The 17,737-nt window shown below is 38.2% G+C and overlaps 1 protein-coding gene across 7 annotated transcripts in view; it reads right to left on the reverse strand.

Annotated features, from left to right (window-relative positions):
- ATP10D (ATPase phospholipid transporting 10D (putative)) overlaps positions 1–17,737 on the reverse strand; it is a 118,959-nt gene that overhangs the window by 42,996 nt on the left and 58,226 nt on the right. For all 7 annotated transcript variants that reach the window (XM_023224522.2, XM_023224521.2, XM_023224520.2 and 4 more), the window contains 5 exons: positions 15,143–15,381; positions 7,872–8,060; positions 4,224–4,833; positions 3,466–3,572; positions 1,424–1,550 (listed from right to left, as the gene is read on the reverse strand). In XM_023224522.2, coding sequence (XP_023080290.1) covers positions 1,424–1,550; positions 3,466–3,572; positions 4,224–4,833; positions 7,872–8,060; positions 15,143–15,381 — 1,272 coding nt within the window. The remainder of the gene's footprint in view (positions 1–1,423; positions 1,551–3,465; positions 3,573–4,223; positions 4,834–7,871; positions 8,061–15,142; positions 15,382–17,737) is intronic.

Below are 17,737 nucleotides of genomic sequence, written 5' to 3' on the forward strand. Positions count from 1 at the left end.
ATTGTGGTTTGAATTTGCATTTGTCTGCACCCGATAACTAGTGATGTTGAGCATTTTTTCATGTTTGTGGCCACTTGTATGTCTTCTTTAGAAAAATATCTGTTCATGTCCTTTAAAGGGCAGGCTTTTAAAGAATGCTCTTGCCAGTAAGATGCAATGTCTATTTGCAATGTTCTTTCATGGGTCTACAGTTTCCTTTTCTGAAATAACCAGGGCCATATGTTTTGGAATTCAAACATTTTTCAGATATTAAAAAAGTAATATGGTGCATATACCATATTCTATAATACTTGGTAATCAAGCATATTAATATTTCTGTAGGAAAACTGACAAATGTTCATACGAATTAGGATAATAAAGAACTATAAATAGTCTTATATCAAATCAGGCATGATTTTTCTACCAAATGAGTTTTGGTACTAAACCCATGGAGCATTTTTGATTTTGCAATTGCAGATGAGTAAATGTGGACCTGTACTACTTACACTGTCACAGAGAAATCACTTGGTGTAGGCATCATTGCTCTATTTGCTAGATACTAAGTTAGGTCAATGTTTTCCTCCTAAATAGAGGAATGGAGCTCAGAAGCTGGTATCTTGGTATATCAAAGCTTATATTAGAATCTAGGTCTCCAGACTCTAAGACAGTGGTTCTCAAACTTGACCACCTTTAGCATCACTTTAGGGAGTTTTAAAAAATTCCAATGCCCAAGCCACACAACAGATCACTTGAATCAGAATCTCAGGGGATAGGATGCAGGCATCAATACTTTTTAAAGCACTTCAGATAATTCTAAGATTCAGTTTAATCCAAGACAAGAGGGATCAGCTGTGCAATTTTAGTTGAAATCAGGAAGAGAAGAAAAATAAATTTCCTTAGTCCAGTAGCAGGTGCAGGATAAAAAGCTTGGAGTCAGGTAGACATGAGTTCCACGTTTGGTTAATGAGTAATGTCAGCTACTGGCATATGGCCTTGAACAAATCATTGAACTATTCTGTGCCCCACATTTCCTCTACATAAGATGGAGATTTGTTGTAAGAATTCAACAAAAAGATAACACATATTAAGCACCTTATCCAATGCCTGACAAGAAACTCTATTATGATATTTATCTTGATTTGAACGAAGATATTTATTGGAACATTTACTTGGCTTTGTAGTCTTTGTTAAGTGTTGGGTTTTACATGATCTTCTTGGGGTGACCATCCTGACCCCATCACAAGTGAAGTCTAGTCCACTGCAGTGGACAACAGAATAGAATGGATTGGAAGTTGGATAGAAATCAGATTGGACAGGGTAGGCAGATCTATATATGTTTATTAAATCACAGTGGAAGAAAAGACACTGGTGAATAACCCTTATTCAGAGATATCCAGTGTTTTTCAAAATCCTCCATTCAGGCAATACAACGTAATTCACCTACCAAGTAATGTAAGTTTGTTCTCCAACCTCATGGCAGATTCAAGTAGTAATTCTTCCCTGTTGTCAATGCTGGTTTCAGCTAAAAAATGATTCCTCAGCCACTCTGCATATTCAGTGTCACTCATGACCTATGGGAAGAATTAAAAGAGAGGTATGAAGCAAGCCATATGATCTTGTGGGAATACCAGGACTGACCTCTGGCAAAATATCAAACCATCAACTTGTTTTACATATTCCTCCCTCTGTGCACAGCCACGTCAGATCCATATTCTTACATCACCTGGACACTAGCTTCCCAAACTCTGTGGTCAGACTAGTGCAACAATGATGACAGATGGACCCTTTAACTCAGTATTTCTGGAAATTCTAGGCACCATATATGATGACAGTGGATTAATGTCTTTAATGAAATCAGAAAGTATACAATTGGGAGTGGTCTCCAATTGACAGTTAAATCCAGTTTGATTCTAATGGTGCAGTTGAGAAAATGGTATCAGGACTGTTTAGTTCGAAGGATTCTGTAACCAGCAGCACCTTTCATATCTTTTGATGCTTTTTTTTTTCTTTTTTTGGAGACAGAGTCTCGCTCTGGCCCAGGCTGCAGTGCAGTGGCACGATCTCGGCTCACTACAAGCTCTGCCTCCCGGGTTCACGCCATTCTCCTTTGATGGTTATTTTATGTGGTTGATGAATGGTAAAAAGAGAAGGGTCCTATGGGTGAAACAAGTCTTATTCCAAACAAAAATTAAATGAAATTCCTAGAGAAGTGATGAATGATACATTTTCCTTTGTCTTTAGGTTGCCATAGAAGGAGAAATCTACATTTCAGTTTTTATAAAGCAGAGTGGGGTAAAGGGGCTGAGGCAATTCCTCTCTCTCTGTCTACTCATTCTTGCCCATAGGTCATTCGATTTGAGAGAATCTGACACTTGCTGGGCTACATTTTAATCAAGGGCAGGATCATTCAATTGAAAAGGCAGAGTTGGTTTGATCTTGAACTTTCCATTCTTCCTTTAACTGTGTGTGGGGAAGGCTTTTGATTTTGTTTTTGTTTTTGTTTTGAGATGGAGTTTCGCTCTGTCGTCCAGGCTGGAGTGCAGTGGCGCAATCTCAGCTTACTGCAACCTCCACCTCCCAAGTTCAAGCAATTCTCCCGTCTCAGCCTCCCGAGTAGCTGGGATTACAGACATGCACCACCAGACTCGGCTAATTTTTGTATTTTTGGTAGAGATGGGGTTTCACCATGTTAGCCAGGCTGGTCTCAAACTGCTGACCTCAGGTGATCCACCTGCCTCGGCCTCCTGATTACAGGCATGAGCTACTGTGCCCAGCCATCAGGCTTTTGATTCCTCATGCAGCTGGTTGACTGAGTTCCTTGGGGTCTACAACAGATACCACTTTCCCTAATGCAGCTCCCATGAACTAAAACTTGGGTAAGAAATGAAAAGTTCTGGTGAGAACTTCCCTCAAATAATTTATTGGAGCTCCATCTTCTTTCTTACTAAACTTTGGTTTAGAAAGGATATGTTATGTACCAAAATCATTCTCAATAAAGAATAATCAATGCTGAGATAATATCTAGGATATTTATCTGAATTTACATATAAAGACTTACGGGCACATAAGAAAAGAGTATTAAGAACTTATAATGAAAAAGTTAAGGCTGATCTGTGGCCTCATTCTTTCCAAAGCAGATTTAATGCTGTAAGACAGAGTGGTCAACATTTTCGAAGTCCTGAGGGAAAGAAAGTAAGATCCAGAGATTTTTGTTCCCAGCCAAACAACTGTTTACATATAAAAGCACTCACAGACATATTGAAACATGCAGGAACTTAGAGAATATAACCTTTAGGGATCCTTCTAGCAAAATACTTTGAACAAACTTCAACCAACCAATATACAGAATAGAGAAGGTAAAAAGAGAGCCAGTGTCCAAGGGACTTCCCCAGTGCCTGGATTAGGGTTTACTACATGCTGGTTTTCAGTCAATGATGGTTAAAGAAGGAAAAAACAAAAAAGATGGAGTGCACTAAGCAGTCTCACCTTCTTTGCTATACATAAAGTACGAAGGCCTTGTTTGGCATAGTCATCCAAGTGCTTCTGGGTTTTCTCCCTTATTATCATCTGCTGTTTTTCCAGACTTGCTCCATCTGAAATAATGGACAAGATGCTTGAGTTCCTACCAGTCTGCCAAATTACAGAAATACTTTTTAAAACAGTAATAGTTTAATCCACACTAAACAAACACATAAAAAAGCCTTCTGGTTTTGAATCCCAAATGGGTATCTATAAAAGGGACCACTCAGAATAAATCTTTCCCTGGTTTCTTTCCCCTTGGGCAGAGGAAAGTACACGAACCTGATACAAACACTGTTCCCAAATCATCAATAACAACAGTAACATAACTGTAATGCTGCTAGCTGACATTTATTGGGCACTTTCCATTTGCTAGGCACTTGGCCAAAGGCTCTTCATACACTTCATATAGTATGTCATTAAATCTTTCAGGAACCTATAAAGGAGGTACTCTAAGCCCCATTGAGTTGAAGACTTAGGCACAGAATAGTTAGCTAACTGTATCAAGACCCCGCTAATGATGGAGTTCACATTTGAACTCAGATCTGGGGGTAGCCCCAAAACTTACTTGCTTTCCCGTCAAATCCTAGGCAGCTTCCCCCTACTTCACCAAATGCGATTAGTCCCCAAATATCTATTTCTTTGCCTTTATAAAGTCATCGAGTGTGGTCTTTTAATCTCCGAGCTTTTCAAATTACTACTATCTCATTTTTGTATAAACTTACCTGGGGAAGCCACTGACAGTAACTCCATGATCACAGAATCAGCGCCCTTTGTATACACCACAACTTGATTGGAAAGGGGGTGCCGGACCACAACAGACATTCTTTTTCTTACTGAGTCAAAGGGCAGGATGTGTAGGAGTTGAAATGTTAACGGTCCCAAAGCAGCAAAGTCCACCATGACCTGCTCTGGTGTCCGAGACTGTAAAGTGCATTGGTAAGCCCTGGCAGCATACACTAAGGCCGCTTCGTCTGGGCTCTCAGCCTCATAACACAGGTTGCAGGCCATTGGCTGTCCAGGGAGGGACTCTGCCTTGCCATTCCGGAGGCCTGCATCACTGTGTTGTTTCTCTGTTTCTGTGCAGCAAGCTGAGCTACTGGAGCACTGGGGGCTCTCACACACCTGGGAGACCTCTTCCTCCACAGGTGAAGCCGGTTTCATTCGATTAAAGAGAGCGAGTCTGCTCACAGAGGCGTTTGGAACTCCAGAAGATGGCTCTTTCCCACTGTTAAGCGATGGCGAACTTGATCTTCGGACAGACAATCTCTGGAAAAGACTTTTAATCTCTTCCAAAGACTTAATGGGCAGCCCCCCCAGTGAAGGGTGCCTGATCTATGAAAGACAATTTAGGAAGGTCTCAATACAGTCAAAAGCAGTTTATAACAACTTTGAAGGCAAACTGGACATAAATTAGATATAAAAAGAGTTACCACTCTCTTAAATGGCTAGCATCCCATTCCCTACTTACAACTGCCATGGAAAATATTAATACGAATAAAACTTTGTTTTTAAATAAATATTTAGATAATTTGATTTTTATTAATATTTTTAATATTTATGTAATACTTTGCTAATATTTTAATAATATTAAAATGAATGACATACATTTCTACAACCATTTAGAAAGAAATTTGACAACTGATAATAAAACACATAAAATGTTAATATTGCTAGCAGTGGGCACCCTTCAGTAATTTTTTTCTAAAGAAACAACTTGAAACACAGGAATTCCATGATCTTAATTGTGTGCATCCTAACCACAACAATTTTAAAACTATAAGCTAATTAAGTATTCAGTAACAGCAAAATTGACACATCTTGAAATGTTATATAATATTTAAAAATAAAGCTTATAAAGTCTGCAGGGGAATACTGAAAAAGCTATGAGACTAGCGTAAAAAAAGTAACAAGTAACATTACACATAACAAAAACACCAGAAGAAAGCAAATCAAAAGATTAACAAAATGTATTTTTCTCTTTTATTTTCCAGATTCTGCAAAAGTTTGTTACTTTGATTTTTCTTTTAAGTGGACCAGTAAGCAAAGTAGCTTCATCAAGAAGAATTATCAATATCATAATGTGGATTTGAATTTCTATTTTCATAGAACTTTTTCTTATTTGTACACCCTGGTTTCTCTTAAATCTTAACTTTTATCAGTGATTAAACTGAGAAATTCACATTAATTATGGAAGGCCAATTAACTGGATGGAAAAATTTTCTCATTCAGAAATGCTCATAAATTAAAAAGTTTTCCCCTAAAAATAACTGATTTTATAATAATTTGAAGGTCTTATGCTGGTTGACTTTCAAACTTATCAGCAACTCAGGAATGAAGAGTAAAACCCAATCACAGATGAGGTTTCTGTATCTCACATGAATGCTGATTAGCTATTTATTCACTGCCTTTCTATCATTACTTTGAAATACCATGAGGCTTAGACTCTTATATGCTTGACAGATTTTCTTTCAAGCAGTAGAATATTATATTCTTTAAGAATAAGGCAATAATATTTCTTAAAAGGAAAACACCAAAAGATACTTACTTTGAAAACAGATTTATTAGAAAAATTATGTGGGGGGAAAAGAACAGCCTTTATTCTGTAATTGCATAATCACTTTTTCAAAGAGCAACTTCCTAGGCAAAACCTTGTAAAAATACAGTTCCTGATGAAGCTCAACTTAATTGGAAGGAAATTATTTTTATGTTAAAGTTGACCACCTCAGAAGCTGCCAAAAGAAAATGATCTGATGGAAAATTAAATCGAATTGGGTTGTGCTACAAATTGAATTTTAAGTGAGTAAAAGGTGGGAGAGCTATACACAAGGAGGCTAGCACAGCAAGTGGTGAATCACCAGCCCATTAAACAAGTTTTCCTCCTCATTGAAAATGAATTCATCATGAATTCTAAGCTACAAATAGACTTTAAAAATCTAGGTGTTTTTTTTTTGGCCAGGTGTGGTGGCTCATGCCTGTAATCCTAGCACTTTGTGAGGCTGATGTGGGAGGATTGCTTGAGCTCAGGAGTTCAAAACAAGCCTGGAAAACATAGCAAGATTCCATCTCCACAAAAATTTTAAAAATTAGCTGGGCATGGTGGCAAACACTTGTGGTCCCAGCTACTCAGAAGGCTGAAGCAGTAGGATTGCTTGAGCTCGGGAGGTCAAAGCTGCAGTAAGCTGTGATTGTACCATGCAGCTTCAGGCTGGGTGACAGAGTTGAGACCCTGTCCCAGAAAAAAACAAAAAAGGCCAGGAGCAGTGGCTCACACCTGTAATCCCAGCACTCTGGGAGGCTGAGACAGGCAGATCACCTGAGGTCAGGAATTTGAGACCAGCCTGGCCAACATGGTGAAACCCTGCCTCTACCAAAACTACAAAAATTAGCCAGGCGTGGTTGTGGGTGCCTATAATCCAGCTACTCAGGAGGCTGAGGCAGGAGAATTGCTTGAACCTGAGAGGCGGAGGTTGCAGTGAGCTGAGACCATGACTCTGCACTCCAGCCTGGGAGACAGGATTAGACTCTATCTCAAAAGAAAAAAATCATTAAACATGATATTGAATCCAATACTGTATATTTTGCTTGATACAGTGCATATGACATTGGAGGTCTCAGAAGTCTCAAATAAAGCTTCAATTTGGCAAATAAACTAAAGCAAAATGAACTGCTCTCATCACTACCCTCTTAGAGGCAAATAATATAGTAGCACTGAGCTGTATTTCCTAGGTTCAAATCCCACCTCCCCCACAAACCGGTTGTGACCCTGGGTAAATTACTTAGCCTCATCTGTAAAATGGAGAATAGTAGGGTAATAGCATCTAACTCATAGGATTGTTAGGAGGATTAAACTTATTAATACCAATAAATCACTTAGACCAGCGGTCCTCAACCTTTTTGGCACCAGGGACCAGTTTTGTGAAGACAATTTTCCACGGACAGGTTGGATAGGACCTCACATCATCAGGTATTAGATTCTCTGGATATTAGGATTCTCATATGGAGGACACAACCTAGATCCCTCGCATATGCAGTTCATAATAGGGTTCGCGTTCCTATGAGCATCTAAAGCTGCCCCTGATCTGACAGGAGGTGGAGATCAGGCAGTAATGCTCACTGGTCCTCTCCTCCCCTCATGCTGTGCAGACTGGTTCCTAACAGGCCACAGCCTGTTACTGGTCTGTGACCAGGGGGTTGGGGACCCACGACATAAACCATGGTAAGTGCAGAGCACAGAAGAAATGCTGAATCACTGTTATATAGCTGCTATTATTTATCATTTTTATCCATATATCAAGCTCAGTACAGATAAATTTAAACCCAAAATTCTCTTCCGGAAAGTGACCCTTGTTTGCATTAGGGAACTTACTCACCTTTTGTCGGGGTTGGTTAGGAGCAGAAACCACTACTGTGTTGCAAATTGCCAATGCAATGAAGAAGTCGATGATGTACAAAGTTTCCAGTAGTGGATTTTGGATGGTTTCATCTAGTGGCATAAAGAGCCGAGGTGTAATCTGGCTAAATTTGTCTAAAAGCCTGGTGTCTGGTACCACATCTGTTTCCTGAAAATTCAGTAAGACCGCATGTTGTTATAAGAAGTATATAAAAGTTAGTTTTAAATCAACATGAGTAATAACTTGTATAGCCAGGATTATGAATCATGAGATGGTAAACTTTATTTTTCTAAAAATAATTTTAATGTATATCGTGTCATGGGAAGTAAGAATAGGGAAATAAAAGACATAAAAACAAATGGATAATCCAGAATGCACATTATCAATGGAGACTATCTTAACTATTAAACTAAACAGGAATTCAGTTTTCATCAAATCTAGCTGAGTGTTTTCTCATTTTGAAATACATAATAGCAGAGGTAGATTTTATTGAGCCCAGAATTCTACCTTGGTCATAGATTCATTCACCATCACTTGCTGAATACTAACTCTTAAACTTTGGGCATTATTCATACCATGTTATTGCAACAAAATATTTTATGGCTTAAGTTACTACTATTATAAAAAACAACTCTCCAAAAATAAAAATTATAAGCAAGTTAACATATTTTATCAGCATTTTCAAGTAATACAAGACATTAATAAGGATTCTTCCAGATTTCTGATCACCACATACATTTGGCAACTATGCTTTCTTCTCAGTACAGGTTTGTTCTAAGAATTTGTTATTGAAAGAAAGTACTCCATTTTGTTTGACACAGTGCTTCTCACACTTATGTGAGAGTACTAATTTTGACAAAATAATGTTGTAGTAGAAATCTAAGTATAATCCAGTAACATGCAGTTAACTGCTTTAGAAATTTTTCAGCTGAGTCAAAGGAGGAACAACGTGCTCAGAATCAAGGTTGTACAAAAGCACCATTGTATTCTAACAGTCCTTGAGGTAGCTGGCTCGCAAAGCACACTGACTGCAGGAAAGCCAGGAGAGGAGATTTAGAGAAAAGAGTAAAATATAAGGATGTATGACATGGACTCAGAAGATTATGGCTTATATTTATGCTTAAAAGTTTGGTGAGAGTTAGCATAGGTTTAATAAGAAGAGAGCATGGGATGGAAAACATATGGGTTTACGTTCAGGTCTTAGCTCCACTGCATGCTAACTAGAGGTCTTGGGCAGCTTACTTAACCACCTTTTCCTCTTCTGTCTAATGGTAAAAATAACACTTACCTCCCAGGTGACTGTACAAAGTAAATGAGATAATGACTAAGATGAGACCAGTATAACAGTAACCTAAGTAATTTAATGTTCCTTTTCCTTCCTTCTTTCTCAAATGACACACTCACCTTCAGACAGGTTAGCAGTCTCACCTGGCTTCCAGACTCACCAAGTTACCTGCTGTCAAAAAGCATTGCTAGCTTTCTAACTAAATTCATTAATTCTACTGGCTTGTGCTATTTGACTTAGCAAAATTTGAATCTTGTTCAGTTTGATGGAGTTCGTAGCCATTCATGATCTGATGGCTGTTAATTAATAAGTTGATCACATTTTCTCATGAGTCTCACATATATAATAACTCCGAGCTGGCGCTAGTGCTAGACCCTCAGCTACTCAGGGAACAACTCTGGCCTTAAGGACCCCCTTTCCAAAGTCAGTAGAAGAAAGTGGTAAGGTTGGAGAGACTTATTTATTTGGTCAGTGAAGAGATGCCTGGGAAATTTGTTGCATGGTATTTTACCAAGGCCTATGATTATGTTGTTGTTTAGTGCTTATGAGATTCCACAGGTCAGGGCAATATTTCCAATGGCATCCTTCTCTGAATGTTAACATGGAATAAGCAAAAATTTAACAGAGTTCTATACTGAAATAAGTTTAAGAAATGTTTAAACAAGTTTTTTAATTCCAGCATTTCTCAGAGAGTTTAATGGGTATTAGGAATCTCCAAGAAGAGGCTAGTATGTACAGGCTTTTCAAATTCTATTTTTTAGAGACTTCTTTTATAGAAGACATTTGAGACTGAGTCAGAGACTACAGAAGCTAATAGTGATTTTATTGTATCAATGATCTCAGCAATTATTTAACTAATAATTGGTTCAGAACATAAGGATTATCTTGCATTCCAACGTCAATCTAACATTGATGAAAGGTTTGCAACTTCTGCATTTGTGACAAATGCTATTTACTATGGTCTGAATGTTTGGGTCTCCCCAAAATTTGTATGCTGAAATCCTAACCCACAAGGTGATGGTATTAGGAAGTGCAGCCCTTTGGGGTGATTAGGTTATGAGGGCAGTGACTTCATAAATGGGATTAAAGTCCTTGTAAAACAGGTCCAAGGGAGTTTGTCCACCATATGAAGACACAGTAAAAGAAGGTACTGTTTTTATGAAACAGGAAGCAGGCCCTCACCAGACCCCAAATCTGCTGGCTCCTTGAACTTGGACTTTCCAGCCTCCAGATCTGTGAAAAATAAATTTCTGTTGTTTACAAGCTACCCAGTTTATGGTATTTTGTTCTGGCAGCCTGAATGGACTAAGACACTATTTATGTAGTCAACGTAATATGCCATTCAGGGAATCCAATGACTGCGTGACTGAAAGGCTGTGCCGTGGCCATGAGAACAGAAGTAATACTGAAGTTGGCCCAAGCTGGAGGTGAGTGGGAACAGTGTGTGAAAGTGGGGTTGTGTGGCTCTGGTCAGCAAAATTGTGCTGAGAAGTATTGTCAAAATAAAGTGGGAAAAATCTAGAAAGTCAGGACCATAGAAGACCTTGAAAAGCACCATAAAACAATATACACAAAAGAGCCCAGAAGATTTAAGGAAAGGTCTACATACAAGGAAGCTTCAGGCATGGCTCATTCTTCTACTTTAGTTGGTCCCACTAAATTAAGTTAATTTCTAGTGACTAAGAAGTTAGTCACCAATTAAGGTGAAGATAGAGAGTCACCACATGCAATTCTTATCTGCTTGACTGTATCTGTAGCTATTTCTCTCAAGATCAAAATCTTCCTTATTGAGACCCAAGATTACATTATTAACTTTTGCTCTTTCGTCGGTGATGGATGGTTTCTGCCTTCTCTGGATGCCTGTTAACTTCAGAACCAGGCTCAAACAATCTTACTTTAAATAATTCCTTACATATGTATGGACTCTCTCCCCAGAGAATTTGGAAGGCCCATTAAAGTAAGGACTGTATCTTATTGATCTTTGGATTCCTAACTCAGTACCTGACACATGGGTAAGCAATAAAAGTGTATTGTCATATGTTATTATAATTTGCTAATCTCATATCCCATAAGGAAAGAGAGGGAGAAACAACCAGATGAAAAAGATGTTCTTCTTTGGAAAATAAACACATATTACCGCCCACTGGGCTTAAGTAGGTATTTTTTTAAAATTCAAGAAAATTTTTACTTCAAATGAGAGCGTAGATTACAGAGCATGATGTAGACAGCTTCCCATAATGTAAACAAAGCCTTATTTGGTTTCCTGGTGAGAGTCCTAATGTCCAAAGAGAGCTCTTTGTCCTAATCTTGTATGGTATCTGCCTATCTCAAATTTTAGATTTACCCTTATAATTCCTATTATGCCTTCCTACTAAGTTGTAGATTTCACATTCAGGTTTACTCCTTTCTTTTTTTTCTCTCTCTCTCCTCTATTTAAATTCAAATTAACAAGCAAAAACTAGCCAAAACTCCCTTTGCCCTCTAATAGTGTTTGTTGAATCTTTTGAATGGCTTTCATATAATTTAAATGTTAAATTTGTTTTAAAACAGAGAGAAGCAGCAGCCCACTATAATTGTTTATGCAAAACTTTAAAAACCCACGGTTTAGTAATGGACAAAGGATGGGGCATAAAGTTGACCAAGGAGCTCTAATACTGTTCTTCACTCTTCCCCTAGTTCCACCTGTACCCAAGATTCTTCATTTCATTGCCAGATGCCACTCTACTCATTTTAAGGGTTCACCACTCCACCATTGCAACTTTGGCTTAAGAGTGGGCACAAACATCTTCTATTGCCACCACTCCCTCCCCACTGATTCCTAAACAACACAGTCCTGAAGAAAAAAAAAAAAAAAAGAGACAAAGGTCAATAACCACATGCTAACAATTCCTCCTGCACACCACATTCTCCCATGGCCCTGTGGTTCTGAATGTCTGCATGTACCACATGCTGTAAGCTCCAAATGCCTTTCCTTCCTTTTCCAATCTGTGATTCTCTCTCTACTCATTAGTTTAATCCTAACTCAAGTTGTAGCTCTTTCAGGCAGCCTTTCTTGATCCTTCTTCGCTTCCTTTGAGCTGATCACTCCCTTCTTTGTGACCTTACTACACTTACTTTACTTTACTTTGGATATACTTACTATACTTTGGATTAACTACTATGACTACATCTTTACTGCAGGTTTATAATTATTTGTTTATATGTCTATCTTCTCTAGCTAGAACAAAACTGAAGGCTGAGGTCATGTCTTATTCCAGTATTATGCCATGTCCAGTATTATGCCATGCCTTCCATTAATTCATTAATAAATTCATTATCTCATAAATATTTATTGCTAATCTGTGGTGCCAGGCACCCCTGAAGGTAAGAGGTGTGCATAGAACAGACAGGATCCTGGCTTACATGGAACTCACATTCTACCTGGGGGAGACAGTAGATCCAAAACTATCCTAACAGCAAATAAATAAGATGCCTTTATATTGAGACAGAGAGAGACAAGGGAGAGATGGAATGTACTTGGAACTGGGTGTCAGAGAAGGCTTCACTGAGGAGGTATTTGAACTAAGGCTCAATGACAGAAAGGAGACAGCTATACAAAGATCTAAGAGAAGAGCACTTCATGTAGAATAAACAGTATCCTTGTTGAATGAAAAACTCCAGAAAATTAAAGACGCATAAACACACTGGCATACAAAGTAAAGGTTCCTATTTCTAAAACAGGTACTATGAATCCAGGACTCATGGGCCTCAGTCACATTCTAATGCCTAAAGGCTGGTACATCTTCATCAGTACCCTGCCTGGCATCCTCACTTGCTGGCTCACAACTCGCCTCCTTTGAAGGATGCCATCTTACAACCTTCCACTTTTAGACATCACAACTCTCAGAATGTCCTCAAGCTGGTGTTCTTAACCTGGGCTCCACAGATGGGCTTTTAGAATTTTATATGACATATTTACAGATGCTCATTTTTCAGATAAAAGATTATGTAGTTTCTCAAAATAATCTTTAGTCTTCAAAAGGATAAAATCAACTTGCTTAGACCAAGATTGAGAAATAATCTTATACACTGAGGAAGACCATGACCTACTTATTCTATATATTAGGGGTATGGTTTTGCAAAACACAAATACAACAAGGACAACAATAACAGAAACACATCCATATAATCAGGAATGACACTGGAGTATAAGGCATATGAAAAGAAAATGGCACAGATGAAAAGACAGCCTGGTAAGTAGCTTCCTTCAACAACCTTTAAAAATACTTTATTGAGAACGGACATGCCAGCCATTGTGCTAGATGTTGATTCAAGATGGATAAATCCTTCTCTCAGGGAGTTAATGGTGGATTGCCAGAGGCAGAAATAAGACCAATGCCATGTGGATGAAGGGATGGAGGGACGGTGCAAACAGAGCTCGGACGTCGAAAGAAGAGAATCTGAGAAGTCTTCAGAAAAAAAGTGATATTTAATTTAGTTCTTAAAGAAATAAATATTTCACCAGATTTGGTGGATGGAGGTAGTATATGAAGACAGAATATATTTTAGACAGGGTAAATTTATCTATAAAGGGACAAAGACTTTAAACTAAGAAATGACCAATCATTTGTTCCATGAATAGGGTGAAGTTTGATCAAGAAACCAATAAGGTGTGGCACAGACCCATCTTATTACCAGACTGTGCTGCTTCTGTCTAAACAACAGCCAACATGTTCTTACTTTCAGGTGGATGGAAAATGAAAAAGTTCAATACAAGGATAGATAAAAAGATATAATAGAAGAAAATATATCGATAGAAAAATAGAAGAAAAATATATTTCTGATATGGTCTTATAATGAGTATACAGAATGAACTGTGTACATTCCTTTCTTCTTCCATTTTACAAGTTGGAGAAATATTAAGTCTTGGAATCACTTGACATATGGCTAAGATATAATATAATAGTTTTTATGTTAGTGCCACAGAAAGGACATGGACTGAAATGATCACTCCAGTTGCTGTAGTTATGCATTTGCTCACAATTTGAGAAGAGCCAGGATCCTGGGAAGCTCAAGGCCTTCCCAGTACAAATGAGACCCCTGGGGTCTACTCATATCATGTCTCAACTATGAAAAACATACAATAAATTCAATGTAGAAACACAAAGCTTCCTCAAAGTTGATTTATTCTTGTTATGTCACTTATTTTGTATATATTATCAGTCTGATGGCTGGGAAATCCTCATCTTGGTAAAACGCAAGACTTAATAAAATGTAAAAGGCAGAGAAGGAAATTGAACTTTTATACAGGTAATTTTAAATATAGCAAAAGGTTGATTTCTAATTTTTTTTCTCACAGCACCTTTCCCTCTTTTTCCCATTGGCTACATGGTCCTCTAGTTTTTCTGGAGTAAAATGGATTTGTTAATGGATGTGACTAGACAGTTCCTGACACTTCCCACTGGAACTCATGAACACATTCTGTTGAACTCTGAAATTGATATATTAAAAAATGGCCTTCTGGAGGCTAGGAATAGGGAAAAACCACAAGTCTGGTGGGATTTGGGAGATTACAGAGCAACAAAAAGGTCTTCGATGTACCACATAGCCTATGAATGTTCCTATAAATTACACATGCTTATCTGACTATAAGATAACTCTTGTAAGCTTTGCTGGTTCTGAGAGTGAGCCATGATTCTTAAACCAAGGCAGCCTTCTTCAGGGTCACACATAATCAGCCCTGACCAGAAATACTCTATTTTTTTCAGAAATGGTATACTACCTCTCAACATTGAATTATTTTTTAAAAGTAGGCTAGTGTGATATTGTTTGTTTATACTTCTAATTATGTGTGGTGATCTTGCAGCTCATGTAGTCTCTTCTAAGGTAGAAAAGACAACAGAGTTTAACTCTATCATAATTACAAGGCTGTTCTTTCGTCATACACTGTGGATGTGCAAGATTCCAGTCATGCATTCACACTTACAATGGGGCTACTGAAAGCAGCCTGTCTGGAATGAGGCACTTCACTGGCTCCTTCTCTACTTCCTAGAGTAAAAGAGCTCCCAGCAAGACAATTTGAGGGCTTATTTCCCAAAAGCCCATTATGAACTGTCCTGCAGCTGGGGGCTCTCGGTTTTGCCATATTGCTGAGGGAACCACTGAGTGTGTCTGTAAAATCTTCATCTTCAGAGACAGCTTCCTGATAGGACTCCAACCTCTTGGCTGTGGGATAAAAAGCACATTAAGTCAACATCTGAGAAGAACCACTTGTAAGTTGAATATATCAGGCAGTTGCTTAAGCAGCTATTTCACACCATCTCTCCCACTTTCAAATCTGGCTGCCAAGGCCTACCTCCCATATCCTTGGTCAATGAACTTACCTTATACCTCACTGAGAAGCAATCAGATCAAAATTCCCTTCTTTTTCCATCATCAAATCTACCTACTTATCTGTATCGGTACTCATACTCTCGTCCTTTCCTCCTCCTACTGTGAACAAATCATCTCTCTATGTTTCAGACACCAAATTCTCCACTTGTCATCTGAATCTCACCTCTCTGAACTCAATGACTTTACCCTTACAATTCTTCCCTTTTTTATTGACACCAATCTCTCTTTAAGTAATTTCATGGCTTTCTGTCCCCATCTCTCCACTGACATTGCTCTTTTCATGGTCACCAATGAGCTCCATGTTGTCAAATCCAATGATCACATCCATCCTTATCTTATGTGAACCCTTAGTAATATCCAACAGACTTGACCATTCTTTCCTTCTTGAAATGTCTCTTTTGGTTTCTCTAACATCACACTTACCTGATTTTCCTCCCACTTCAATAGCTGTTTCTTCTTAGTTTCTCCTGCTATCTCTTCTTTTCAGCCCTCAGATACTGGAGAGCTGCAGAAGTGCCTTCCCTTCTCTACCTGCATCTTCCTTGGTGATCTCATCTGGTCCCATCTTTGAAATGACCTCACTGGGAAGTGAAGACTTCCCAGATCTGATCACACAATTTATAATAGATTCTACGCCAAGACCTACCACCATCTACACATATATATCTTATTTATTTTATTTTTTGAATCATCCAGTAGAATACAACCTCCAAAAGGTCAGAGAATTCTGTCTGTTTTGCCAATATGATAATCTCAGATGTCAAAGCAGCAGTTGATAGGTACTATCTTTGTAAATGAAACTTAATGACTTATGCAGTTACTTAAGCCAGAAATCTAGAATCCTCCTAATTTCCTATCTTCTTTCTTATTTTCAGAGTATCACTAACATCTGTCCTCGATAGATCCAAAAAATATCTCAAATAACTCTACTTCTCTCCATATCCATTACCTTAGTCCAAGCCACCATCATCTCTCAACTGGACCAGTGCAATAGTCTCATAACTGGTCTCCTTGCCCCTCTGCAATCCATTTTTCAAATAGTAGCTACAGTGATCTTCCTAAAAGATAAAGCAGATCAGATCACTTCCTGCATAAAACACTCCAGTAGCTTTACAATTAACTGAGAATAAAATCTGGACTCCCTATCCTGGCTTAAATAACTCAAGATGATCAGAGTCCTGCTGACCTATCTAACTTTGCTTCTCTTTCTACATGCCCACTAAAATCCAGACTCACTGGCCTTCTTTTTTTACTTTGAAAAGTAATAAGCTCACCCCTGCCTGAGGGCTTCTTTACTAGATATTCCCTCTGACTGGAAGCCTTTCCTATGGAATTTCAAGACTATGTCATTCAGATCTAAGCCCCATGTCCCACTTAGAGAGGCCTTGCCTGACCCTCTAGTTCAAAGTGGCTATCCAATCATTTTATATTATACCACCTTATTTTAATATTCTGCCAAGCACTTATCACTATTTTTTTCTTGATTTAAAAAATTAATATATTTGTGAATATTTTCTCTAATAGAAACTCCATGAGAGCAGGGGCCTTGTCTGAATTGTTCAGCATTGTATCCAGTGTCTGGAATACAGACCATCAATAAATATGTGCTTGTTGGATTGCTGATCATCTCTATTCAGCCTAACTCTAGCTAAGGAATAAAGTATGGCTTCGGGTAAGTTATTCTATGAAGTAAAGAATGTTTGCACGTTCTATTTTTTTTTTTATAATAGTTTTTGTCTGTATTCTTTAAAGGCAAGGAGAGGCTAAGGGTCTATGTGGTGATCCTAGGTTCCAGTACCAACTCTTCCAAAGACTAAGTGGCTTTCAGCAAATCACTTGCTGTTTCTGGGCCTTTGTTTCCAGAATGAAACATTTCAGAATGAATGATTTGGATTCGGTGACTTTAAGATCTTTCCCAGCTCTGCAAGTCTTATTATATAATCTGCCTAAACAACACGGAATGTTTCCCAGTATGACCTTCCAGCTTCAAAAACTGGTTTACATATTGTGTCCCAAAGATTCTGATCTCCTCCATTTCCATCTATGCCTTTGCTTGGAATATTCATTTGTGTCCTTTCTATTTACATAAATCCTGAACATCTTTAGAAGTTTAGTTCAAATGCCAGCTCCTCCACAAACACCTCTGTAACTATACTGGCTCTTACTCATACCACTCATTGGGAATTTA

This window comes from Piliocolobus tephrosceles, chromosome 3, assembly GCF_002776525.5.
Source record: "Piliocolobus tephrosceles isolate RC106 chromosome 3, ASM277652v3, whole genome shotgun sequence".
Classification (NCBI taxonomy): Eukaryota; Metazoa; Chordata; class Mammalia; order Primates; family Cercopithecidae; genus Piliocolobus; species Piliocolobus tephrosceles.